The sequence below is a fragment of the Pelodiscus sinensis genome, chromosome 1, assembly GCF_049634645.1.
Source record: "Pelodiscus sinensis isolate JC-2024 chromosome 1, ASM4963464v1, whole genome shotgun sequence".
NCBI classification, from domain to species: Eukaryota; Metazoa; Chordata; order Testudines; family Trionychidae; genus Pelodiscus; species Pelodiscus sinensis.
The window spans coordinates 55,120,349-55,147,143 of record NC_134711.1 but is presented as its reverse complement, the minus strand read 5'-3'; the positions used below and the strand labels follow the sequence as shown (position 1 = coordinate 55,147,143).

The 26,795-nt window shown below is 42.3% G+C and overlaps 1 protein-coding gene across 1 annotated transcript in view; it reads left to right on the top strand.

Annotated features, from left to right (window-relative positions):
* The first annotated feature begins 4,179 nt into the window (after positions 1-4,179).
* The window catches only part of NELL2 (neural EGFL like 2), a 290,204-nt gene continuing 267,588 nt past the window's right edge, over positions 4,180-26,795 (top strand). The window contains exons 1-2 of the mRNA XM_006126494.4: positions 4,180-4,772; positions 5,221-5,349. Coding sequence (XP_006126556.2) covers positions 4,718-4,772; positions 5,221-5,349 — 184 coding nt within the window. The 5' untranslated portion in view covers positions 4,180-4,717. The remainder of the gene's footprint in view (positions 4,773-5,220; positions 5,350-26,795) is intronic.

Here is a 26,795-nt window from a genome sequence, read left to right as displayed (position 1 = left end):
CCAGTGCTTCTTGGGGCTCTAAATTGAGGTAGCATGTCCACAATAATGGAGACTGCCTCGGACTAATTTCGAGGCTTCCCCATAATGGAGACACGCTATTTCGATTTTGTAACATTGGGAGTTATTAAGTTGCATTTAGTTACTTTGAAATAGTTTCCTAGTGTGGACATGGCCTAAAGGACCACACTGTGTCCATTACTATGATATTAGAGTGCTTTCTTCAGGAGAGCTATTCCAAGCATTTTGCAAAGAGAAATATCTTACTTTAATTTTTGGTATGTTGGCTTGTTCAAGAACCATGTGTCTAACCAATCTGGAAATTGCAATTCTAGCTCCAGTGTGGACATCTCCTAAAAGAAGGTGAAGGAGTGATTTGATCTTGTAGCAATACAGCACATTCATTTAAGTTGCTCTGGGCGCTTGTTTGCTTCATGTCTCCAGTGTCAAGCCAGGCGTATTGTTCCCACTCCTTGATGGGTGGGAGGCAAAGCTTTTACTCTGTTGTGGAGGAGGTGATTATCCTCAAGGGTAGTAAAGCAATGTTAATAACTTCTTGTCTACTCCTAAACTGATGTTCAAGTGTGCTATATGATCAATATGTAGATTGGCCCAGCAACATGTCTACACTGCACCGTAACTCGAAATAACATACGCAATTTGAGCTACTCAAATTGCATATCTTATTTCAACGCTATTTTAAAATAACTTATTTCATCATTTGGCGCTGTCTACACAGCACCAAGTTTTGGAAAAAAGCGCTATTCCAAAATGTCCCTTAGTCCTTGTAGAATGAAGTTTTCAGGGATATCAGAATAGCTAGCCCAAAATAATGGACTTGCTGTGAAGACGCAGGATAGCTATTTCGGGATACTCTGGTATCCTCAAATAGTGTTGCAGTGGAGACGTAGCCTGGGAGAATAACATGGTTTGCAAAAATGTACATGGGATCTCAAGACTTTGTGTAAGAGACATCCATCAGGATACAAAAGTCTCATGACTGTGATCACAAGACACTCACTCCTAGACTAGGCAGCTGGTTTATTCTGTCCTATTGAGTGGACTGAAAATCATCAGGATTCCTGCATCAGATCTATTCTGTGATTTGCAGATCAGGTAAAATACATCTGGTTATAGGTAGTTCCAGCATGAATGCAATGAGACCAATACTTTGAGCAAACAAGGCAAAGAGTCTATGACTATAGAGGTTTGCATGGGCTATAGCATAGGTCAATGGGTGTTGTGCTACAGCTGTTTTGGATTTGGTTTGAATTTCACCTTCACAAGCCACCTGCACTGCATATTCAAGAAACCTACTTACTCAGGTTTTATGGAAGCGGAGTGGAGTTCCCTTGACATGTGCAGTTCCCTTGACATGTCCCTTGACATGTTCTCTTGACATGTGCATGTTCTGATTACTTTACTTTTTCACTGCTTTGGATCTGATCTCAGAAGTTTTGCCATTGACTTCCATGGAGCCCTTTGAACAAAAAGGAAAACCCTGATACTTGTAGGTGCTGTTTTGTCATTAGTAAAAGGCTATTTTTGGGCAGGAAATAAAAAGTCACAAGGTGACTATAAAATACCATAGGCATGAATGTGACATTTGCAACAATCATAAAATAATAGTGAATTACTAAGATTTGATAAACCAGTAATAACATTTTGCACTTTTTTCTTCCATTTGACAAAGACAAATAATTACTCTTTCTCCCACTTAGTGGTGTGGCAACCAAGGTGTGGAAAGTATCTTGCACAAAGAAAGTTTGTTTCGGAACCTTTGTACAAATTTAAGGTTCATTCTGCTAGAGGCAGGGCCACAGGAACAAATAAAAATCCTGTTGCCATGGGGTGCAGCCCTTATTTCTAGATTCATGGCTCTTTCTGGTCATGCTGGGGATTTGCTAGTGGCCAACGCCCATATCCATATACTCTGTCTCTGCTCCCACCTATAGCTCCTTTCTCAGTCTCAGAATTGCTGTATCCTCTGTGACCTCCAGATAGCAAGGTTGTTCACTATTCTGGGTCCCAACCCAGGGATCCTGTAAATAGCAGACTCCTGCTACTTTTCTATAACCTCTGTCAATGCTGCTATATATTCCTAGGACACTTTCTCATATCCGCAACATCTTTACCCTCCTCTCAGGGCACTCAGCTGCTCAGTCCCGGCAGGCAGCCAATGCTCTATCTAAGGTGCTTACTTTTCTCTTAGCCCTCCATGGATGGAGTCTTTAATCTCTGGACTCCGATCAACAAATGACCTATACTCTTCCCTGCAGGTCCCTTTTATCTGAGCTCACCTGCCCAATTGGTTTCTCCCTGGAATGCCTCTCTGGTTGGCTGTGCCTCATACAACCTCACTGGGCTATTTGGAGGGCTCACCTCTATTGCTCCTTTTGGGGCAGGACATGATTAACCCTTTCCATGATTATGTGCTCCCCAGCACACCTTTCTTCATGATTTTCAAAATGTCCTCTCTGAAAAGTTTCCATTTTGATACAAAAATATCAAGTAGACAAACTGAATTTTCACCTATTCTTAAGAGTAAAAAAATCATTTTGTTATTATTAGACAAAATAGGTGTGGGCTGTCTGGTTTCTCTTTCCTAATTCAGGTGTGGAAGTTTTGGTGGTAGAGCATATGAGAAAGGTGAACTTCTCTAACATTACCCTCTAGCAACTCAGTTTAGATACCAGTTTTCCCCATTATGCTGAAAAATCACTGCACTGGCTAATGTGCCACTTCATACCCAAGTTTTACTTAATTACTGGAAGTGTCTAATTTTTATTATTATTTGTACTCAAAGATCAATCTGAGATTTCACTCAAGTGTAGAAAATGATATGCTGGAAGAGTATGTAAGGCTTACTTTTATATTTGACACTGATCCCCAACAGGAGACATGAAAATAAAGCGGTAAAGCAGCATCACTATCAAATAGTAAGTGGTAAATGGGCTTATTAAAAGATCTGTGGCTCCCGTCCAATGGGGAAATGACAGTTTGCATTGTTCGGTGTGAACTTGTTATTCACCAGCATTCTCACACCTTAGAGAACAGGGTATTTTAACAGGAAACTTGTACATGATTTTCCCTGAGAGGCATGGTGTGTGTGTGCGTGTGCCTCACCCTTTCTGTAGCATGAGAGGCAGAGGGATACTGAGGCGTGTCCCAGGTTATGTCTAGACTAAATTCCTCTTTCGAAAGGGGAATGTAAATGAGGCAAATTGAAAGTGCAAATGAAGCATGGATTTAAATATCCCACGCTTCATTTGCGAAAACGGTTTTTCGAAAGTGAAAGTGCAGTTTAGATGCCGTTCTTTTGGAAAAAAGCCCCTTTTTCGAGGAACCTGTATTCCTGAAAAAATGAGGCATACTGGAGCCACCCACCCTCCCCATGCTCTGCGAAGGCTGGAGATGTGCGCCACCCCCCTCCTCTCTTCTCTGCCCCTCCCCCTGGTGGGAGGGGGCAGAGAGGTAGCTTAACTCCTGTGGAGAGTGGAGCCTCAATTGAAGTGGGGATTGGGAGTGGGGCTGGGGAAAGCAAGCCCCCAGCCGTACGTTCACCAACTGCCCATGCTGCCACTCACCCCCACACTTCACCTGCTGTTTCCAGAGCACCCAGTAAACTGTAATCCCATCCTCACTGCAGGTGGGGCTACCTGCTGCTTTGCCCTTTAGCTAGAGGCCCAGTGGGACATGCAGGGGAAAGTTGTACTCTCCCTGCACTATGCACCGTAGCCTGGGGCTGGAGGGGTCCTGGCTCCCCCTTAATGAGGTGCATGAAAATCATCCCAATGCTCCCTATATTGATGGGATCCCCTGTTCCAAGCAACTTCTTGTTAGCCCCTTAGCCAGTGGGGTGCAGAGGGGAGCTGGGATCCCTCCATCTCTCAGCCCAGTAGCTCCTATTGGTAACTGGGGATCCTCATCTTCTGCCCAGGAGCCACAGGGTGTGAAAGGTGCTGAGAGCTGGGGCTCCTAGCGCTTGAACAGAGCAGATCCGTGTTCGGGGGAGGGCCCTATCTCAGGCAGCACCCTGGGGAAACTGAGCCCCAGCTCAAACTAGTAGGGTACTTGGGGGGCGGAGCCGTGACGGGTGGCTGGGTGTGGACCAGCTCCCAAGGCCTGCACTTATTGGCCCAAGGCTAGGACCAGCATCCAGCCCGCCCTCTGCCCCTCGGGTTTCCCACTCCGAGCTCGGGGAGGAGACTGAAGCTCCAGCAGGTTCCCGCGAAGGGGGAGGCGGCGGCGCCAGCTGCTCGTGAGCCCAGGAGCGGCGCTAGGAAACGGCGGCGAGTCTTGGAGACCGAGCCCGCGGGAGCAGAGGGCCACAGGCGCGTCTCCTCCTCCCCCGCCCCAGCGGAGCAATTTATTCTCCCGTAGCCCGCTGGGCGCTCCATTGTCTCTGCCTGGCGGCGGGACCGGGCTGCGCTCCTCACTCCCGCCGGCTCGCTCCATTGGCCGGCCGCGCGCCTGGGTGTGTGCTCGGGAACCAGCACCTGGCTCCTGGGGCGAGCGGGCGCGGGGCTGGGGCGGCGGCGGCTGCTCCGGGGCCAGGAATGATGTGCGCATCGGGGAAGCGGAGTTGCTCGCACGCGTGTTGGGTCCGAGCTTTCTATTGAAAGCGGCGGCGGCGGCGGCGGCGGCTCGGGTGCGTGGCGCTGAGGTTTTGTTCCCAGCAGCTTGCGAAGGGGGAATATGGACTGACTAGCTGTGTGCCATGGAGCCCGCGAGTTCGTTAAGCACCTTCTGCTTTCTCCTCTGTCTGACACCAGGTAAGTGGGCGCCCAGCATGAAGAGCGAGCCCGAGAGATGGAGAGAGGAACAACTGCCCCCCCCCACCCTAGTCCCATAAATAACTTCCCCAAATCGGGGCAGGAGCAGCTGGAATAAGAGCAGCCAGAGCGACCTGTCTCTTCCCAGCAGGCAGGGAGGGGACCTGGGTTACCCGCGTGCATTTCCCGGGGGAAACTCGTGTTGCTTTTCGAGTCAAAATGGAACTTTATGGCGAGATGTAGCTAAAGTAGGTCACGTCAGTCGGACTGAGGGCTTGGCTCTCCCGGCCGCTGCTGCTCACAGGTACCAGGCTAGGAAGGAGCCTGCTAGGGGATTAGTCGGCTAGTTCTCTTGCAAAACCAACGAGGAGTCCCACTGTGGCACCTTCCCGCAGTCGAAAAGTTAAGTGCTGGGGGCCAGTGGAGTAACTAATCATTTCTGGGTCAGTTTTAGGGTTTGGCGTGGACCCCTCGCTGCAGATTGACGTGCTGTCAGAACTGCAGCTGGGAAATTCCATAGCTGGAGTGCTGCAGGTCCAAGGGCTGCACAATGGGAGCAAAGCATTTCTCTTCCAAGGTACCGAGCATCTTTCTTATACTCCAGGCTGGGGTCAACCAAGGCCATTTGAATAATTTCTGAATTCCCTGGCAAATGTGTTTGACTGAACTTTTGCATTAGCTTGATGGCTGACACTGTTCCTGTGGGATGATGCACAGATGATCCATTTTTAACAGCAAGGTTGCTTCCTGCTCTTTAGTCACTCCCCCCCCCCCCTTTGCCTTCCTTTCTTTCACTCCCTTGCCCATTTTTTTTGATTGATAGAAACGTAATTAATGTACAGCAGGGACAGTGATGGCAGATGGCTTATTTTGTGAGTCGTGGGGAGCAATGAATAATAACACACTCTTCTGAGCTGGGGACAATTGACTTAGTTGGAAAACGTTAAACTAAGCTCCAGTTCTAGCCAAGAAAATACTCACTGAAAGTTTTATGTGAATAAAGCAAAATGCTGAAATGAACTGGCCAGCGACTTGAGGCATGAGACTAAAATATGAATATTTGGGGGGAACAAAAGAAACCCTTCTGAAATATAATGTTGCATGCATTGTAAGAGAGGAAGAATGAATTCATTTTGTCCATGTCTCAAAAAATCGGATTGTTTTCCTTGTGCCAGCCAAAGGACAGAAAACAGTACTCTTATCACAGTTTGAATAAATAAATCTCAGGTGTTAATGCCAAAATAATAATTCTCATATAATGTAGTTCTCATTTTTAATGCAATAGTCATGATAAAAATATAATTTGAACTCACTGAGTTGGTTTATTTTGTCTATACCCGTTAATTTTCAAATTAATTTTTAATTACAGTTTTAAAATGTCATGAGATTTTAAATCAAACTGCTGACAAGAAATAAATTCAGAGGGAAAGAAACTTCATCCTTCATTAAAAACAATTCTGAAAGGTGGATGTTTGAAAGTAGGTTTCTCATTTGAAAGCTACTAAAATGTGCTTTTTAAATGTCGTGAAACAGGAGCAGGAAAATAGTTCAACATATTGTGGAGTGAGAATAAAGCCCTGCATCTCTCTGCAGTTTTAAAACAGATGATCGATTGTTAGCATCATTTGTTAGGTTAGGAGTTTTTACTCTGATCTGAAGTGATTTCTGGTGCAACAGGCAAAGACTTAGTGCTGCCTGGAGAGTGTAATTGAAGGCTGAGAGACAAATAATGTAGGAATAGAAATTCTTTGTCAGTTTTGCATTAATGAGATAATTTATCCAAAAGCTAATAGTCACTGAAGGGCTTTTTAAAGGGGAATCTCAAAAGTGTTGTGTTTCCCTGGTACAGCCAGCATGTGTCACTATGATCATTAACATTGAAGTGTTGACACATGCTGTATTTAAACAGAAATGGACTCATTATTTCAGAGCTTCAACTTCTATATGAATGGATAGTTCTTAGAATGGCAACATGTTTGTGTGACTCTGTGGATTGAGTCCTAAAGTATTTTTCATGTATAGCTAGTTGTTCCAATTTAAGACCCCATCATGTTTTCACTGGGAAAAAAAGTCAAAACTCCCATTAATTTCAATGGTAACAGGATTGGCCATTTTCAAGAATAGTTTGTTTTATTGTATATTTTCAGAGTGTTTGGAAAAACAAATTACTAGGGTGCCTAAAAATTACTGGAGGTGTTTTATCTATCACCTTTTTCCTTGTGTTTCTGCTTTGTAGTTCTCGGATGTGTTACAGATCTAATCGGATACAATGCTTCTTTTAAAGGTCAAGGACCCTAAACAAATGGGACTAATAGGACCTTAAACTCTCAGGCTTTTTTTAAAATGGTGATTTATATTATATTAATTGTATCTAATATAATTTTTTTTTCTAAAGTGGTAGCTGAGGATACTCAGCATGTCATGGAAAGCCTTCAGCATGTTGCAGGATTGGATACATTTCTCCTATTCCTGTAGTATTAAATGACTGCTTTTTCCTACAGTAGAGTTCTCTCTGGATGAACAGACTAGTATTTTTCTTACTTGCATCTTGGGAATATATAATTTGGGAATTGCCAGCCCATATCAGACTAGTGGTCAATTTAATCATTTTTATTCTGGTCTTAGACAATAAAGGTGATCAAGGCCATCTTTACTTCCTATGTATGAATTTGCTGAATGCAAAATTATTGATTTTTATTTTTCCTGACCCTTTCCAGGGCCATAGTCAGAGACATAAATCCTTAGTGATATTCTGAAAGAGCCAAATAATAGAAAAGGTTGAAATGAACAGAACTGAGACATCCTGTATTCTTTACTAGTTTTGTGGGGTCTCTCTCCTCTTTGGATTCTGCAGAAAACTGAAGGTTTATCATATAGCTTAACAACATGATATTTCGCTGTTTGGCCAATCAAGATTATCTTTAGGCTACACTCTGAGCTTGTGTAAATCAGTGTCGTAGCTATTGCTTATTTGTTAATGTGTGTCGTTCCTTCTATTTATGTTCTTGGCAAAATTGAATGCATGCAGAATAAGGCCCTAAATTCCATCCTACTCACAACAAATATTGTTGTTACACACAAGAACTGAACATAGAATGTATCATTTTCTTTAAACATTTTAGAAGAGTGGAGGCATGAACAGCTAACAGGCACAGGACAATTAAAGAAAATAAAGGAAAAAGGGAATGTAAAATAGTGGTGTCTCCTGCATCCATACCTGGAGAAAAAAAGTCATTTTGATATATGTGAGAGCTTTGTCAGAGAAGAAACCGCAGAACTGGGCCCTGTAACAATTTGTTAACACAGGATTTGTTTTGCCTACTTATCTATTCAGATAAAATTTTCTTTTCAGAATTAATTCTCAGAGGAACCTGTATTTCCAGGAAATATATTTCACTAATGGATTATGAATATAGTTTCACTCTTTATGGTCCCTTCAGTAGAATCTAGATTGCTCCATATACAGTTTCTATTTCAAGAATAATTCAACATTCCGAATTCAGAGCTACTAAGACCCTCTTATTCTGTGTCAGCCTGATCCTGCACTATTAAAGTCATTGGTACTTTTGCCACTGACTTCAAAAGGATCAAGATGAAGCACTATGTAGCTACAAGGGTTTCCATCACTACAAAGATATAATTGCATGATAATTGTAAGTACTTCACTGTTGCTGAAGGGAGCACCCATTTTTAAATAGAAAATGGGAGAAAATCTCCAAAAAAGGAGTGCAGCTAAATATGTGTATATACTATTCTCCATGCAACCACAAACACAAATATGGCAAAAACTCTTTTAGAGGAAAGGCCCAAATCTTGTAAATCCTGGGATTTCACACAAATTGATTTGAAAGGTCCACAACCAAGAACGCCAACTGCAGGTTGGCATTTGCTGGTTGTGTATGACATCTCAAAATGTGGCAGTCAGTGAAGAATGAAAGGACTGAAACAATTACAGTTGCATTGAGAAAAGGTGTAGTTTTGCAGTTTCGCCCACCCAGCTGTACCTGGTATAAAGAACTCTCCCTGAGGTTGGAAGTTCACATTTGACACCTTTAAAGAAACTTCTCTTTCTGCTTTCATATGTGTAACTGTGTATAATCAGGTGTATAGATTTATCTTATAGGTTATTGTCCTTCAGCAGCAAGTTATGGAGTTCTCCTGTTAAACTATAAACTATCTTGTCTCACAGGATTCTCCCATCATTTGCCACTGCTCATAGCCTTCCCTCTGCGTTGCTAGTTCCAAATTTGGCACAGTAGGTTCTTCCTCACTGAAGCCATCTTCTGGACAGCCTGACATGGGAAAAGCCCTGTCAACTGGTCTCCTCTGTGCACACAAATAACTATGTAGGAGTTCCCTTACTTGCCACCAGCTAGCTTGTATGCAGTGTTGTAGCCATGTTTGTCCCAGAATGTTAGAGAGACAAGGTATGTGTCTGGGTGAAGATATATTTTTTTTATTAGACCAACTTCTGTTGTTGAGAGGCAGTCTTTCAAGCTGTACAGACTTTCAAGGTATACAGACCTCTTCTTCAGATGAGGGAAATGTGCTCAGAGTGTTACAGCTAAATATAAGGTCAAAGAGAATAAGTAGTTAGCACATAATCTGATGACCCATTCAAGGAGAAGTGGCCCGTTAACACTCCTGTAGTTACAGGACAAAAAGGTGTGGGGGGAGGTTAGTGGGTTATAGATTGTTGTAATAAACTATAAATCCAGTGTCTTTATAAAGACCATGATATTTAGTGTCTAGCTAACTGATACATTTTACTCTCCCAGACACATTTTTTGAAAGTGTCATTCAGGTTTCCTTTGAAGATGAAAACTGGTAGGTTTTATAGAGGGATCACTTTGTGAAATGTTCACCGACTGATGATAGGGTGTTTTTGTCTTTTGTCATATTCCTTTGTGAGCTCATTCAAGAGTGCTGTGATTGGTTTCATCCACATAGTTGTTTTGTGGCATTTAGTGCATTGCATGAGGTATATCATATGTTGTGTCTTTCCACTATTTCAGAAAGGGCAATCCCCCCTCTTAGTAGTCTTATAAATGCTTGTAGGAACTGATGTGTTATAAGTTCTCACATTCCCCGCTCTTAAGTCACGTGCAAAAAACCCCAACCAATAACAACAACAACAAAAAAACAATTTGCGCAAATGGAAGTCAGCCACAGGAAAACAATTCCCCACTTTAAGTTGATTCTCTATAAGTCCAAGTTTTTTTGAATATATCTTGGACTTATAGCAAGGACGGCCTGTAAATTGCTTCTCAGGCAAAAGTGGTTTTACCATGTTGAAATATCAGTTGTAATACTCGCTTATAGTAACCAAAGGACATACTGGGACACTGCAAGGAACAACTCTGGCACCTCAAGCAGGACTAAGACAGGTATACACTACAGACCTCTCTTACTACATATTTTCAAAATGTGTGTCTGTTCATGTGTGAGTCTGTTTGTTCAAGAATTCGTCCTAAATGGTAAGTTAGAACCACTGAATTTGGTTTGCAGCTTCCTCTTATCATAACTTAAAGCAAGGTCAGGGTTTGGTTGTGCCAGGACAATGGGATGTGCCTGAAATTTACTTTTTCCTCATAAAATGGAAAGGGAGGGATCTGGCAAGAGGGACAGTTATACTGCAGAATCACCATAGGGGGACAGCAAAGGCCAGAGATGGAGACCAGGACAGCTATAACCTCTTTGGGCTGGCAGAGGTGGAGAAAGGGACAGCTATCTACTATATATTTCAAGCTTGTCCATTTGTGTGTCTATCACACACCTCTCCCCCAGCTGTGCCTGCTGTAGCTGCAGCAGCCATGGAGAGGAGCTTCTTACCTGGCCTCAATCTGCTGTGGTGAGAGTGGGCTGGGACTGTCCTCTCTCCCTGGGGCAGCCTGCATACTGAACCCCCTCATTCCAAGACCCAGCCCAGAACAATTATATAAATGAAAAAAAAACTTATGTGAGTTAAGAACCCTTATTTGAATTTACCCTGGGTAAATCTTCTAATGATGGAATAACTATATTGCTCGGGGGTATGAAAAATCCACCCCCAACCTACATAGTTATACTGATTTGTGTTGATAGAACTATGTTGATGGGAGAGCTTCTCCCATTGACATAGCCACCACCTCTCAGAGAGAGAGATTAATAATGCCAAGTGAAAACAATCCCCATGGGCATAGGAGCATCTTCACTTAAGTGCTACAGAGGTACAGTTGTACTGATGCAGCATTTTAAATGTAGGCCTGCCCTAACATTTCATCCACCAATCAGAAATAACAACATAATGTTCAAATGAAACAGCAATTGAACATCATGATAACTTTACATCTGTTAGTGGAGGTGCAATCTGCATTGTTCACAGGGCCAGCTTTAGGAAGTGCAGGACCCAATTTGAACAGTTTCGATGGGGCCCTGGCAGCCAGGATTTTTTGTTGAGCAAAAAACCCCCCAAAAACCAGCACACAAAAAAAGAGCCATGGCCCCTTTAAATCTCCAGCTACAGGGCAGAGTCCCGCCTTCCCGCCAAACCCTTGCGCTCGACTCACCCCTCCTGCGGTGCAGAGAAGACGCCGCGCTCCTCCTCTGGGGATGATGCCCCCTCCCGCAGCGTGCCCGGCATGCCAGCACACTTCCGGCTTTAGGGCGCAGGGCCCTCTTAGGTGCGGGGTCCGATTTGGGGGGAATCGGGCGAATCGGCCTAAAACCGGCCCTGATTGTTCATTAAAAAGTCCTTCGAGATCCTTAGGAGGCAGGCACTATAGAAATGCCAGATATTATTATTAATTATACTTCTTTCTCTGTAAGTCTGCAGTATGATATAGTTATCATAGATCAAGGAGGGCAAAATAGGTGTAGCTTTTCTTTCTGAAACTCACGACTGTAAGTGTACTTGTTGCATTTTGAATTGCCCTTGTTTATCTCAGGAATTTCATGGACAACTAGAGCATGGATTAGAGATTAGAGGCTAATGAAAAGTTTGAACATTATGGGCTTGATCCTGACAAATGCTGAGCTTGTCAGAGTCCAGTAAAATATTTATACACATACATAGTCCCATTGAAGTAAATTATTTAAATTGCTAATAGAAAATTGTGTTCTCTGATTTTATCCCCAAAATAAGGACAGTAAGTGTAACTTAGTTTCTTGATTCCACTACTGTGAGCAGTCCTTTTTTTTTTTTTTTTTTTTGTTATCATTCTGTCTCTGAAGTATGAGGCTTCATATAATTTATACAATAGACTGTCTAGAAGCTTCAGTACCTTTGCTCTGGATGTTGTACAAACACAAATGACCAGATAGTCTGTCATGTACTCTTTTTGCATCCATTATAGGAGCTGTGGAATGGGCAAACAGATCACTCTATATCGGAGTCTCCAACCTTTTTAAGCACGAGATCACTTTTTGAATTTAAATGCAATCCAAGATCTACCTCAAACCCAAATAACCTTATCCACCTCCTTTGAGCTTCTTTTCCAATGCCCCACCCCTGCTCACTTTATCCTCCCTCTCTTCTTCCCTCCCTCCTCTATTCTCACCAACTTTCAGCAGGTAGGGACAGAGGGTTGGGGTGCAGGTTCTGGTCTTGGGTTAAGGGATTTGGAGTATGAGAGTGGCTCTGAGCTGAGATTGGGTTGCAGGAGGGGGTTCTAGGTACAGGTTCTGAGAGGGCATTTAATACAGGGGTGCTCAGGGCTAGGGCAGTGGTTTGGGGTGTAGGAGGGTGTTCATGACTGGGGTAGGGTACTGGGCTGCCACTGGGCCCTGCTTACCTCAGGTGGCTCCTGGATGGTGGTGTAGTGGGACTTAGGCATGGTCACCCCTGTTCTGGCCCTACACCACTCCTGAAAGAAGCCAACAAACTCACCCCCCACCCCAGTTCTTGTTGCGATCTTTCTCTGCTCTGTGGAGATAGGACACAAAGCGGGAGAAGGAGGCACTTTGACATCAGCACCCCTATTCTCCCTCCCCAGCTTTGCACAGAAAGCAGGAGACTCCTGAGGGGACAGCTCCAAGGGAAAGGGCACGAGATGAGCTGTTGTGGGGGGGAAGGGCGGTTGAAGTGCTGGCACTTGATAGCCTCTTGGCCAGTCAGGATCACCTGTTAGAGGTTCCAAGATCTATCAGTAGATCCCGATCTACTGGTTGGTGGCCACTGCTTTACATCATGCAAAAATAGGCATACAAAAAGTAGGGATGTCCAGGTGTAGTCAATTTATCAGTTAATCCTATCGACTACATGCATTCTCCTCCCCACAGACAGAGGCTGCGCAGGCATCCCATCGACGGTACAGAGACAGCAGCATAAGGTGGCAGGGGCTCCCTAGGAGTGGGGCTGGGAGTGCACTGGCTGCCGGCCCCACCCATAGGGACTATCAAGTAATTGTGTATCTGCTAAATTTTGATGTGGTTGCGTTATTAAATTAGTCAATATCTAAAAATCGCTAATAAAAAGAGAATCAAGGAATGGTGATGTGTTTGTTGTTGGACAAAAGAATAGGAAAAGTATATATCCATCAAAGGAAAGAGAAAATAAGAGGACTGACAGAAAAGTTCAGTCAGATGGTAAATAAATACTGTAATGTTTTTAACTGTAGTGACTTTATATATGATAAATATTAAAACAATATGAAAGTATAGAGAGACTAAGAAATCTTGTAATTGGAATGCTGGATTTTGGACCATTCAGAAAAGCAACTAGTTTCTTCAGTTGAAATATTTAGCATTTAAATGTTATAGACAAATGCCAGATATATTTGAAGAGCAGAAATGATTCTGGTGGCAGTAGGTTCTGATAAAGAATGAGATGTGACATTAAAAAATTAAACTGACAGATTCAATCTGCTCTATGAATTATGGATGACTAGTACTACTGGCTTTTGAACTGGTACAAATTACTGCCAGAAATTAAAACTAAAATAGGCCAATTTGTACAATGGCTCATCATGACTACCTAGACAGCTAGCTCAGTATATATAAAGGTTAGCAGTACAGGATTACAATTTATCTTATTACCCCTGCGGGAATTCTGCACCACTGCATGTGTGCAGAATTCATGTCCTCCCCATATTGCTTTCCCACAGAAAAATGAATTTCTGACAGAGAAGCAAAGGGAGGCCTCAAGAGCAGTCATTCATCACTCCCTAGCTATACGGTAAGATGATTTCAGATGCCCACAGCAGCCTGCAGAGGGATAAATCATCACAGGGCTAGGGGACACCCAGCCAGTGACTCCTACTCTGATCTGGGATCAGCTGCTAGTCCCACGTGGGCTGGAGGCAGGAAAGTATAAGACTTACTTTTCCTCTGCAAGAAGTGGCTGAAGCTGTGTCAGACCTACCCCCAGAAACCTCCCCTATTTGCATGAAGCTCAGCATCTTCCCATGCTTCCTGTCCTCATCGTTCCTCAAGATTTGATTTTGGCTTTGCACTTCACAAGGTTGTACTTGCAATCATTCCCTTTCTATTTTTGGAGAGATTGTGGTTTGTCTCTATGGAAATAGCTGGAGTTTGGCTCTCCCTAGAGGCTAGGACTGTAAGCATGAAGGCTGTGTGCCTTTGTACTGCAGACTGGCTCTTTTTGGGCCTTTCCAGTTCCGTAGGAGCATGATTCTGGCAGGAAGATACTGTGTGGGAGGAAAGCTTGAGTTGGGGGGAGAGAAGGAGGAGATACGTCTATGCTGACATGAACACCGTAGTTTACCTGCCAAAATCTTGCGAGGTTAGGGTGGGTGGAGGAGATATGATGCCAAAGAAAGTAACTATCCCTTCATTTGTAACTCTGAACCTTTTGCTCCATTCATCTGAAGAAGTTGGTTGTGCCTATGAAAACGCGTGACACAATCTACATTTTTGTTAGTCTCTAAAGTGCTGCAGAACTATTTTAAATTTGTTTTTAAATTTTTTTTAAATTTAAAAAAAGTTGTTTTTAAAAAAATTTCAGTTTAATTTTTTTAAATTCTTTAAATTTGTTGTTTTTTTTTATTTTTTTTTTCAGTTACAGACTAACACAGCTATCCCTCTGAGACTTTTATCCCTTCATGGTTTTCACAGTTTCTGAGGAAGGGGCAGATGATGCAGTAGGACTGGTATTTCTCTATTGTATCACAGCCTGTATCAATAGAGTTAATTTTCAATGGTTGTGGAGGGAGTAGGAGTAGAAGGGTCAGTCTAGTTAGAATCTGGTAATTAATTCAGTTTCAAATGCATTGAATTACTTCCTCTACCCCTGCTATTTAATTGTATACCTATATATAGTAGGTATTGTTGAATTCTAGGAATACTTACAATGGTGAGAGTGCCTTAGTACCATATCAATTCACTTAATAATCAGTTGGGGCTTGATTCTGTCAGAATGAGTAATACCTAATTCTGCAAGTAACCCTACTGATTTTAATAGGACTACTTGTGGAGTAAGGTACTGTTCACATAAGGGCGAGAGAATGGGGCCCTTCTATTTTTAGGCATATGAGCAGAAATCTGTGGGACTCAGGTAACTATCTGGGCAAACCTTTTTTTAAAGAATTGCCTTTTCCATAGCAATTCTATTAGCTGGTGTAATGCAAATAATTACACACCTTTTACACAGTAACTGTTGGCTAAAGCTATTCACTTATAGCCATAAAATAATAATTACTGTTGTACATCACTTCCCAGTTCTTGAAGAAGGCCCACATGCCAATTTAATAGACTCTCAAGTACAAAATTCCAACTTGGCTGATTGTATCCCTAAACACAAAGGGCTCAATTCAGTGTATTTGCATGAAAGCCAGCGACAGATGAGTATAGTGCATAGCTCCAGAGGTATGACATGGAGGAAAATACATGCACTCAGTACCAGTATATTGGAATGAGGGGATAAATTCTTGCTTATATTGATGATGAGGGAGAGTATTGGGTTAGTCAGAAGAATGAAGACCAGCAAGTGGAATGTGCATTACTCTGCATGTAACAGGACATCTAGGCAGCTGGTCAGGAGTAGATAAGCATGGATTGCAGCTCACAAGATAACCTCGGTTGAAAGTATACCAGAACACAATGGACTCAGCTGAAGTAAAATACCTTATGTTGACAGAAAAACTATGTTTTACATCTGATATAGTGCATGGCATCTTGATCCATTATGTGTACTGAGATAAGGGGATAGGGCTTTCTATGTATCTGGTACTTGTCAAGAGTTGCCTTCATATAACTGATCTGTACTCTCAGAGCAAAGAGATGACAACGGATGAGTGAAGTATTGCCATTCTATCTCTGATTAGGCGCATAATGATGACACAAGGGCTTTTGTGGGTTTTTCACAGCAATAGTGTTCAGCTGGTATGGGGAAGATATAGAAATTTCCTGCACAGTGCTTAATACAGGCAGTCCCTGGGTTACATGGATCCAACTTACATTGGATCCCTACTTACAGACGGGGTGAGGCAACCCCACACTAGCTGCTTCCTCCCAGCAGACCAGGGAGACGCGAAGCTAGCGCCCCACCCAGCAGACCAGGGAGACGCGGAGCGGCTTTTCTCAGCAGACACCTCAGCTTGAGAATAAAGGACTGAGGGAAGTGAGGTGTGGGAGAATAAAACTGAGCTCTGGAGAAATGTTTGGCTAGAGTTTCCCCTACAATATGTACCAGTTCCGACTTACATAGAAATTCAGCTTAAGAACAAACCTACAGTCCCTATCTTGTACGTAACCCGGGGACTGCCTGTACTCTGGATCAGAGCATGAATGTATTTTTCTTCCCTTCAGCTTCATCCAACGCCTGTGTCTGCTGTGTGTGAAAGCACAGGTCTGATATGAGGAACAGTGTGCCTGAATGTTCCTGTGCTCCAGTCCCGCCTACTCACTTTTAACTGATGTTGTCCAAAGCACATAGACACAGGAGAAGGAAAGATAGCTGTAGAAATGCTTGCTGAATGTAGAGTCTGTCACAGATTCAGGCTGACTTCACCAATATGCTTCCTTTCATAGTGCACTCCAAAAGTGCCCACTCAGGTCTGACCCCAACCTTTGAGCCCAAGATCCATTAAGTAAAAGACCTGAAATGTTATTTTCTTAGGCAGTGGTAAAAGTAACTTGAAATTTCTCACAGGTACTGTCCTATTGTGGGTCCCTGGCAACTCTTTAAATTGCTCCTTGCTGGGTGTTGTTGCAACTCAGTCAGCTTTTGTTGGAGTTGCACACCAGGGCACATCCACTTACTTTCACCTGTGCTCTTAACTCAGCCCCCATAGTGGGTTAGATCCTGGGAGCTGGAGAATGCTGACCAATCAGCATCCCTCCTCTGTGTTCAAATGTGGTGGCTAATAGGTGTCAGAGACTCCTGAGGAGAGGATCTACCTAGTGCCTCCTATCAAGTGTCTCCCTTTTTTGCTCCTGGGACTGTCCCTCTTTCACCACCAGCTACATGAAGTTCCCTCACCTGTTGAGGCAGGTGCATGATATTTATTAAACTCTGTGAATTGCTTTGTCCATGTGTCCTATCTCTGAGCATTCCCTGTTCCACTCGTGTCCTTTCAATAATAGTCCTTGTGGGGAACATAGACCCTCTGACTCCAGTTCCATTGATCATGATACATGCAGAGGGTAATACTTCTCTGGATTGTTTGGTGTCAGTGACTTGCCTTAATAACCTGCTGGTTTTAGTTCCCGGAGGATGTATGGTTACCCTCCCCCATGGAGTAGAACAAATTGTATGTAAACCATTTATAATCTTAATGCAATAGTCCCTAAAGATATTGCATGAGGTTTGCAGTATCTGCCACCGAGTATTTTTCTTCACACGGGCAAGATATTTTCCATATGAAAGTGTTACACAGAGGTGGTCCTTAAGTATTTGGCTGCCTTCTGTATGTCTCAAGCAGGTAAATAGCTGAGTTTATGAATTTAAAGTCTGTTGGTAAGAGTTTGAGATTACATTTGGCTGTCATGGGAAATACCCCTTTTATGTGGTTACTCTTCGGCTACGTCTACACTGGCCCCTTTTCCGGAAGGGGCATGTAAATTTCACTAGTCGTCGTAGGGAAATCCGCGGGGGATTTAAATATCCCCCGCGGCATTTAAATAAAAATGTCCGCCGCTTTTTTCCGGCTTTTAAAAAAGCCGGAAAAGAGCGTCTAGACTGGCCCCGATCCTCCGGAAAAAGTGCCCTTTTCCGGAGGCTCTTATTCTTACTTTGAAAAGCCTCCGGAAAAGGGCACTTTTTCCGGAGGATCGGGGCCAGTCTAGACGCTCTTTTCCGGCTTTTTTAAAAGCCGGAAAAAAGCGGCGGACATTTTTATTTAAATGCCGCGGGGGATATTTAAATCCCCCGCGGATTTCCCTACGACGACTAGTGAAATTTACATGCCCCTTCCGGAAAAGGGGCCAGTGTAGACGTAGCCTTCAGGTTTCAAATTTAGTACAGCTGCCTGTGTCATATTAGGCAATATATATACTAAACAGAAGATTGCTACTGCTGCAATCGATCTTCTGGAGTTTGATTTAGCAAGTCTTAACTAGACTCGCTAACTCATACTTAGAGGGTGCCCCGCTGGCTGCCGGTACTCCTGCGTGTGCAAGGACTAAGAAAAGCCAATGGGAGCATTTGCTTCTGTGGGCCTCCTGCTTTGGGGACGTGCCACAAAACAAGGTATGTCAACTCAAGCTATGTAATTAAAATAGATGGAATTTTAGTGTAGGCCTGGCCTTGTGGAACGAGGTGTACAGCTAGTTCGGATTAGGAAACCTAATCCGAACTAGCAAGTCCGTGCCGCGTGTAGCCGCGTGGCACGGGGTCCGAACTAGCCGGCATTTAAAAATGGCGCTGGCCGGCTTTATGCAAATGAAGCCCGGGAAATTCAAATCCTGGGCTTCATTTGCAACTCCCTATGACTACATTACCCCCCCTAGTTCGAACTAGGGGGGTAGTGTAGACATACCCTAATAGTTTTGCCCTAGAAAAAATAGACTTAATATGATGTGAATGGGGCTCCAATATTATCTTGGCACACTTCAGTTAGAGGTAGCAATAGCTACATTGATTTTCCCTTATTTATGCGTATTTGGATATTTCAGGTAATTATAACTTAGGAACATTTTTTTTTTATTTTAGGGCTAACACAACATGATTAAGGTTCAGCCTGGGAGTATGTTTATATTTATTAAACTTGAAGAAAAAGTGTAGCCTTTATTAATGTACAGGCTTGCAGATAAAAATAGAAAGTCATTTCAAAAGTTGTTTTGCACTCCTACAATTAAAAAAAATATATATATTTTTGGTCAGCACTGCTCATCTTTAGTCTGTTTGGTGAGCCTGAGGATTTGGGGAGACAGTTGTATAATATGACTTTAGAAAAGTGGATTCTGTATCTAGCCAGCAACTCTTGACGGATGCTAGTCTTAATAGATGACTTGAGATGGCACAAGAACATAAATGGAATAGAACAGAACTTTGAAAACAGTGTTCAAGAAGGTTTTAGCATATATATTGGACATATATTTGCATCAGCAAAATATTAGAGGCAGACTTTCATGTTTCCACTTAGCTATTAAAATTCATATTGTTAGTGATCTATAAACTGAGGACTTTTAGTGAAATTTAACCTAATTAGACTTCAGTGGCTATAGTTTATAGTGGCATGGAGCCCCATCATAAAGAAGACTTATATCAACCTTGACAACATAGACTGCACTGGAAATGTCTCTGAAGGCAACTACGTAATAAACCAGAAATTTGCCAAAGGAACTTTTGTGGCATTGAGATAAAAAAATCTTGTTTAATAACTTTCTAAATGCATAATTGTATAATAGACCATTCAAAGGAGTTCCTATAATCACTATCTATGGAATTAATATTATTTGGACTTTAAACATCATGACCTGTGCAAGTCATAAGGACCCAACAGGAACAAATAGGTTCTCTGGTCAATAATCCTCTTTAATTTTTTCCCAAATAAAAATTATCATTTTTTAAAACTTGGGGTTTAAATGGATTAATACAATGAACCTTGCGGGTCTTGGGCAGGATTTTTGCTGTGAGGGCAAAGGCACTCAATTATGGATCAGGAATGTGATAGTTTGCACAGATTTACTCTGAGGCCACGCCTGCAATTTTGCATTAATTTCCGGGCTCTTCCATCTCAAAGAAGACACTGATACATAGCGAGGCATGCAGAGGACAACAACACAAAAGGTTTATACCGCAAGAGAAGATTGACTCACTGAGAGATTAAAGGAACTAAATATATATCGCTTATCTAAGCAATGACTATGATGTAAGATGATAATAGTTTACAACAGTGGTGGGCAACCTGAAGCCTAAGGGCCCACTGGGGTTGTGTGGGGCCCGCAAGGCATTTTGTTTACTGCTGTCTATGTGCAGGGTTGCCAGATTCCGCTGATTTCTGTCTGTATGTTTTTTTTCTTACCAGTAGAATAGTGATAGAGACGTAGCCGTGTTAGTCTGGTGTAGCTGAAACAAAATACAGGATTATGTAGCACTTTAAAGACTAACAAGATGGTTTATTAGATGATGAGCTTTCGTGGGCCAGACCGGGTCTGGCCCACGAAAGCTCATCATCTAATAAACCATCTTGTTAGTCTTTAAAGTGCTACATAGTCCTGTATTTTTTTTCTTACCAGTGTTACTAAAGTGACACACACTTAACGCAAGGGCATGTGAAGCGAGGTGCATGCTGATTGCACATAACATTGACTGTGAGAGACATGTGTTCCCGCTGCTATGGTTCATTCAACACAATCCGCACATTCTAGGTACACAACCTACCCTGGGAGAATATCTTGGTTACAACAGTATTGTGGCCCATTGAGATGAAGGAGGATGACTCATGAGGCCCATTCATTAGCCTAAGTTGCTCATTGCTGGTCTATAAGTTTTAGAAGGCTGTAAACCCTAAGAAGGAAGGAATGCTTTATTAATCTGAAAAGTGAGCTAAAATAAAATGTTTTCAAATAACAATCAGGAAAATCCTTCCTGACAGTGAGCTAGATTATACTGTGGCTTAATCAGTGAAAGGAAGTGATGGAATTCCGCCAGCACTTTGCTCTTGTAAAGGTACAGTGGAAAAATTCTAGAAAATTATAAACTAGATTATAGTCATAGTGCATTTAATGCACTGGGTGGGGACCGATTAGCTGACCTACTTTATATAAATCTGTGGTGATAAAGAATCCATTGGAACATAATAAGGGGGGGGGGGGAGTTACAGCGGCAGATTTTTAATGATACAAAGGGGCATTAAATGCCTAACATAACAATTAAAATAAAAGGGTTTCCTTTTGTGCCTTTGAAAATCATTCCTGTAATTTTAATGTATTTTAGAATGTACTTTAAAAGTGTTTTTATATAAAACTGACATAACAATGTAAACATAAATTCAGAAAAAATGAGTTTAGATTGCTGTTCTAATGTTTATTTATCTTAGAGTTGTAGACTGGGCGTTATTTTCAGTACCTGTGATAGTGTTTGCTGGGACTGGTAAAAAACCCCCTGCAAATAAAATATTTTCCTAGAAAAATGGGCATTTACTGAAATTTGACTTGGGCACAATTTTCCATCAGAAAAAATTAAAACTAAATTGTCTGAGTTCGCTCAATATTAATCTCTAGTGTGGTGTCTCATGGGAGTTGAAGATCTGCTTCCCTCATATCCCTGTTCTTCCCATCACGGGCTGTGCTCACTAGGGGGCATGTTTACACTAGGCAATTATTTTGAAATGAAATAATAACTCCCCAAATTATAATTTTGAAATAATGTGTCTGCACTACGGGGAAGCCTCAAATTAGTCCAAGGCAGGCTCTGTTAATGTGTATGTACTACCTTGACATAGAGCCCCAGGAAGCACTGGGGAGTAATTTAGTTACAATTACTCTGGGGAGTAGTTATTTTGAAATTGTGGTACTGGAGCAGGCGTGGGCAAAAGGGCCTCCGTGGGCTGGATCCGGCCCACCAAGCAGGTGGATCTGGCCCGCAGAGGCCCTGCTGCTCCCAAGCCAATGAAGGCCTGGGGGGCGGGGGAGTTGCATGAAGCTTCCTTTGCCCTGCCCCAGCCCTGCGAGGAGCCCACGGCACTTCAAAGTGCCACGTGCTCCTGGCAGAGCGGGAGGAGGCTTCTTGTGCTCCCCCGCCTCCAGGCCCTGATTGGCTTGGGGGTGGTAGAGTGTGCCTAACCTCTTCCAGAGCATGGGTGCCCAGGAGAAAGAGGGGGCAAAGGGGCTACTTCAAATAATTTTGAAGTGGCCCACAGGCAAAAATTATTGCCCACCCTGTACTGGAATGTCCAAACTATTGCTATTTTGAAATAACTCTTTTGAAATTAGTGTTATTCCTTGTGGAAAGCAGGAGTTTGAAATAACTAGCACATTATTTCAGATTAATGTACTTGGTAGTGTGGACACTCTGTTTGTTATTTTGAAATAAGGGGAATTATTTCAAAATAACTCCCTAATGTAGATTAGGGCGAGCTGAACTACATATCCCATCACATATGGAAATCTCTTCCTCTGACATTTGTAAATCAATTTTTTTCTGAAACTTCTCTTTTCACAAAAAGTTTTTATATTTCAACTGATTATCCCACTTTGGCATGAAAAGAAAAGTTAAAATAGCAGAATTTAGTTTTTGATCACCTCCAAGTCAATTGCTACTGACCCTTCATGTCTCAGGAGTTTAATATTTAGTAATTATGAACCATGTCATGTGTTTGGGACTAGGAAATAAAGATCAGTCTCTACTAACACTTTAATAGGTTCATCAATTTAGCTGAAAAACTTTAGCACAGGCTTGTGGATCCAGTCAGTTAACCCTGAAGTAGTTACAAAAGAACTATACACCAGTTAATTGGTTCACAATAGATACTATAACAAAAACCACCTTTGCAAATGGGAGGGGTTATCTTCCAAACAGAAAATAGCTGGCAACCTATTGAGATAACGTCTATACCATCTTCTAGAATCATCCATATAAATATCTATGAGGATCAGTAGTATAGGAAGAACAGAAGACATCTGCAGAAAACCAGAGAACACAGGTATAGGATCTTCAGAATGCTACTGAGAGAAGTATCACATGCCCACGTGGTCGCTGACAATACAAAAACACCAAAGCAGCAAACAAACTTCAGGTGTTAAATCTACCTTGGCAGCGAAATATGCCATAACAGAAGAAATTGTGAGGTGAACAAGAAGTGGCTTGTGATCAGAGACCATTGGTCTCTGAACTTTATTGACATCTGTACAATAACTCATTATAACTCTCTCACCTCTTTGGAGATCAGAGTAATTCAGGTCATTACCCTGACCTTGAACTTAAATTTTCCTATTTATGCAAAGTAATCATTGACTTTTAGTTTGTGTTTATTGTTTTGATCAATTATTTTCTCTTTCTTTTTCTTTTGAAAAATATATCAACTTCTGAGATGATATAGCCTTTTGTAATCCTGACCTGTGATGTGGAACTCACATTAAGAAATAAGATCAGTTTTTTGTAAGTTGTGCTGTGTGCTTTTTTACAGTGCTAGTGTTGCTGCAAGATACTAGGATATTTTCCTTGCTTGCTTTAGTTTGGGGGTCAGCCATAGCAGCATTGCTCAATGTGATTTTTTTTTTTTTGGTAGGTCAGCTTGATACAATGTGTTCATTTGGCAGCATACAATTTTCTCCACAGATTTAAGGTTTTCCAAAACAGTTTTCTAGATGCTTTCAAGAGTTAAAAAAATTATGTATACTAGTCACAAACTCCAAATAGAATGGGAGGATGACTTAAAACAAACAGAAATTCCGCTGTTCATTAATACTTCTAAGACCTTGTTCCAGCATAATGGCTTGACTTCTTTGGTGGCATCAGCCCTAAATAACTCATGAAAAAGCTTGCTGGCCAGGTAATGCAGGAAAATATGATAGATGTTTTGTAGTATCTAATAAGTAGAGCCCTACCAAATTCACGGCCATGAAAAATGCATCACAGAATGTGAAATATAGTCTCTTCCCACAGTGAAATCTGGTGTTTTGTGTGCTTTTATCTTGTACTAGATTTACTGGGAGAGACCAGTGTTTCTTAAATTGGGGGCCCTGATCCAAGAAGGGATTTCAGGAAGGTCACAAGGTTATTTTAGGGAGGTTGCAGTATTGCCACTTTTACTTCTGCACTGCAGTGGCAGCTGTTGACCCTTTCTGAACCAGCACAGAAAAAACCTACTCATAAGAAAAGCAAACAAAAGAGAGCATCTTCTAAATTTACACTAAGTATTACTAAGACTGTCAGAACATAGACTGTGGGGCTATGGAAAATTGGTAATTAAAATAAAAGTGAATAAAAGAGTGATGCTTACCTGTAAATCGGTTAACTTTTCACATCCCCAGTATAATCCTGATTGAGAGGTGTAGGAGCTCAAAAACTGTTTTGTAGGCTCACAAAAATGCTAATGATCGTTATTTTCAATACTCATTCAGGAATCAGGTTTGAGAAAAGGTGCTGCACAAACCCTCAGCTTAGCATGACTTTCCTCAAGCTTGGGCCCATTCAGAGGCTGAGCACTGCATAGTTGTTTTCACCCTAGTGTTTCATCATGGCTACGTCTACACTGGCACCCTTTTCCGGAAATGCTTAAAACGGAACAGTTTTTCCGTTATAAGAATTTCCGGAAAAGCGCGTCTACATTGGCAGGATGCTTTTCCGGAAAAGCACTTTTTCTGGAAGAGCGTCCGTGCCAATGTAGACGCGCTTTTCTGCAAAAAAGCCCCAATCGTCATTTTCGCGATCGGGGCTTTTTTGCGGAAAAGACTACTGTGCTGTCTAAACTGGCCCTTTTCTGGAACAGTTTTTCCGGAAAAGGACTTTTGCCCGAACGGGAGCAATATAGTTTTTCCAGAAAAACAATGATGATTTTACATTAGATCATCATTGCTTTGCCGGAAAAGCAAGTGGCCAGTGTAGACAGCTAGCAGCTTATTCCGGAAAAGCAGCTGCTTTTCCAGAATAAGTGGCCAAGTGTAGACACAGCCCATGTGTTTTGCAGTGTGCTCCAGCATTGATATGCAACACTATTATTGATTAACATTGAACACCTAACATTCCAACAGTTCTGATTTGACTGAGACAGTCTTAGGCTATGTCTAGACTACAGGCTTTTTGTGCAAGAAGATTTTTGTGGAAGAGATCTTCCGCAAAAACTTCTTGCGGAAGAGAGCGTCCACACTGCAAAAGCGCATCTAAAAAGCGATGTGCTTTTGTGAAAGAGAGTGTCCAGACTGCCTGGATGATCTCTCACAAGTAAGCAGTGATTGCTATGGACAGAATGGCCACCAGTTCACCTGTGCTTTTTCCTCTTCCCTCTTTTGTGCAAAAAATCGTTCTTGCCCGTCCCCTCACACCTTTTTGCAAAATAACCGTTTCAAAAAAAAGGAGTTATTCCTCATAGAATGAAGAATACCTACACTGGAAAAAACTCTCTCTTCTTTCATTTTACTTGTGCAAAAACGCAATTGAGGTGTTGACGCTCTGTGAGCTTTTGCACAAAAATGTCTATTTTTGCACAAAACTCTGTAGTGTAGCCCTAGCTATAGGTTTGCAAACCTGTCCTGAGGAGCTGCCTGTTGTTCCAAGGTTGGATGGTTGTTTTCAGTCAGCCATCATATTGTACTAAATTGCCTAGTGTTTTTTCTTGTTTTCTTGTTACCATTGACAATTTCTGTCATAAAGTATGTAAAAAATTAATAGAAAGGAAAAACCAAAATTGTCACTCCCCAAGAAACGGAAAACAAAGCATTACAGATAGTTTTGAAAGAAATAATGAATACTTATGCAGATACAGACTATTAAAAGTTAGGCATGCAAGTTAAGTGCTTAATGCTATATTTTTTGGATTGGATATGCTCCATCTGCTTTCACAGCTGCTGTAACATTACACAACAGTTTCAACTCTATTGTGCAGTTATCCTCAGTCTGCTCTGCCGTTGAGGACTTCTTGGATCACGGCACTTCTTGGATCACACTTTGTCTGGAACCTCGCCCTTGACTGTTCTTCCATGGGTGGTCCTAAGGGAGTAAATGACTCCAGGCAACGTTGCTCTTGGGGATCGTTGGAACACGCAAGCCTCTCCACCACTACAAGGTGATGATACATGGAGACCATGCCATGTTATTGGTTTCAAGCCCTCTATCTGTCAAGGACAGTGTGGTGACTGTTGTGCATCAGTCTCTCCAACTTAAAAGAAGTCCCACACAGGTATTTTACAGTTTTTTGGGAAAACAATACCTGCACAAGTTAAAAGTCAGGTGGTAAATGGTGAATGGCAACAGGAACAGGACAGTGAGATCTGGAAGTTCCTAGTCACAGGTATGAGATTCAGCTGTCTTGCTTGAGGTCCTCAGGCAGGTTGTACATCTTGGCAGCTGCACCCATGACTGAGCAGTCCTCATTAGGACCCACTCTGCTCACCCCACATGGGGAGAGGGCTAGAAAAAGTGCCCTAACAATAGTCTTGCCTCTTTTCCTCCTGGCTGTATAGCCACATCCAGCAGGATCACCACCCCAGCAGTCGAAAATGTAAGAAATGTTTAAACTTCGGAACCTGGAACATTCATACCCTGATGGACAACTCAGACAGTGACTGAGCAGAGTGATATACAGCTATCATTGCTCATGAATTGAATTGATTTTAACATCGATCCTGCTGCCTTGTCTGAAACTAGAAGAGCTGACGAAGGACACGTGAGGGAGGAGAAAGGAGGATACACCTACTTCTGGAAGGAAAAAATCTTTAGATGAACCTGGATTGTGTGGAGTAGGCTTTGCTATTAAGAACAAGCTCGTAAGGTGCCTTTCTGTGCTGCCCGTAGGCATTAATGAGCAGCTTATGACACTCCAATTGAGGCTCACCAAAAACCAACACTATTGTGAGGTTCTGTGTGCCAACAATGGATGCTGATGAGGATGTAAAGAAAGATTTCTACTCTGTTGGAAACCATTTTATCGGAGATCCCTAAAGAAGATAAGATCATTCTTCTGAGGGATTTCAATGCACGTG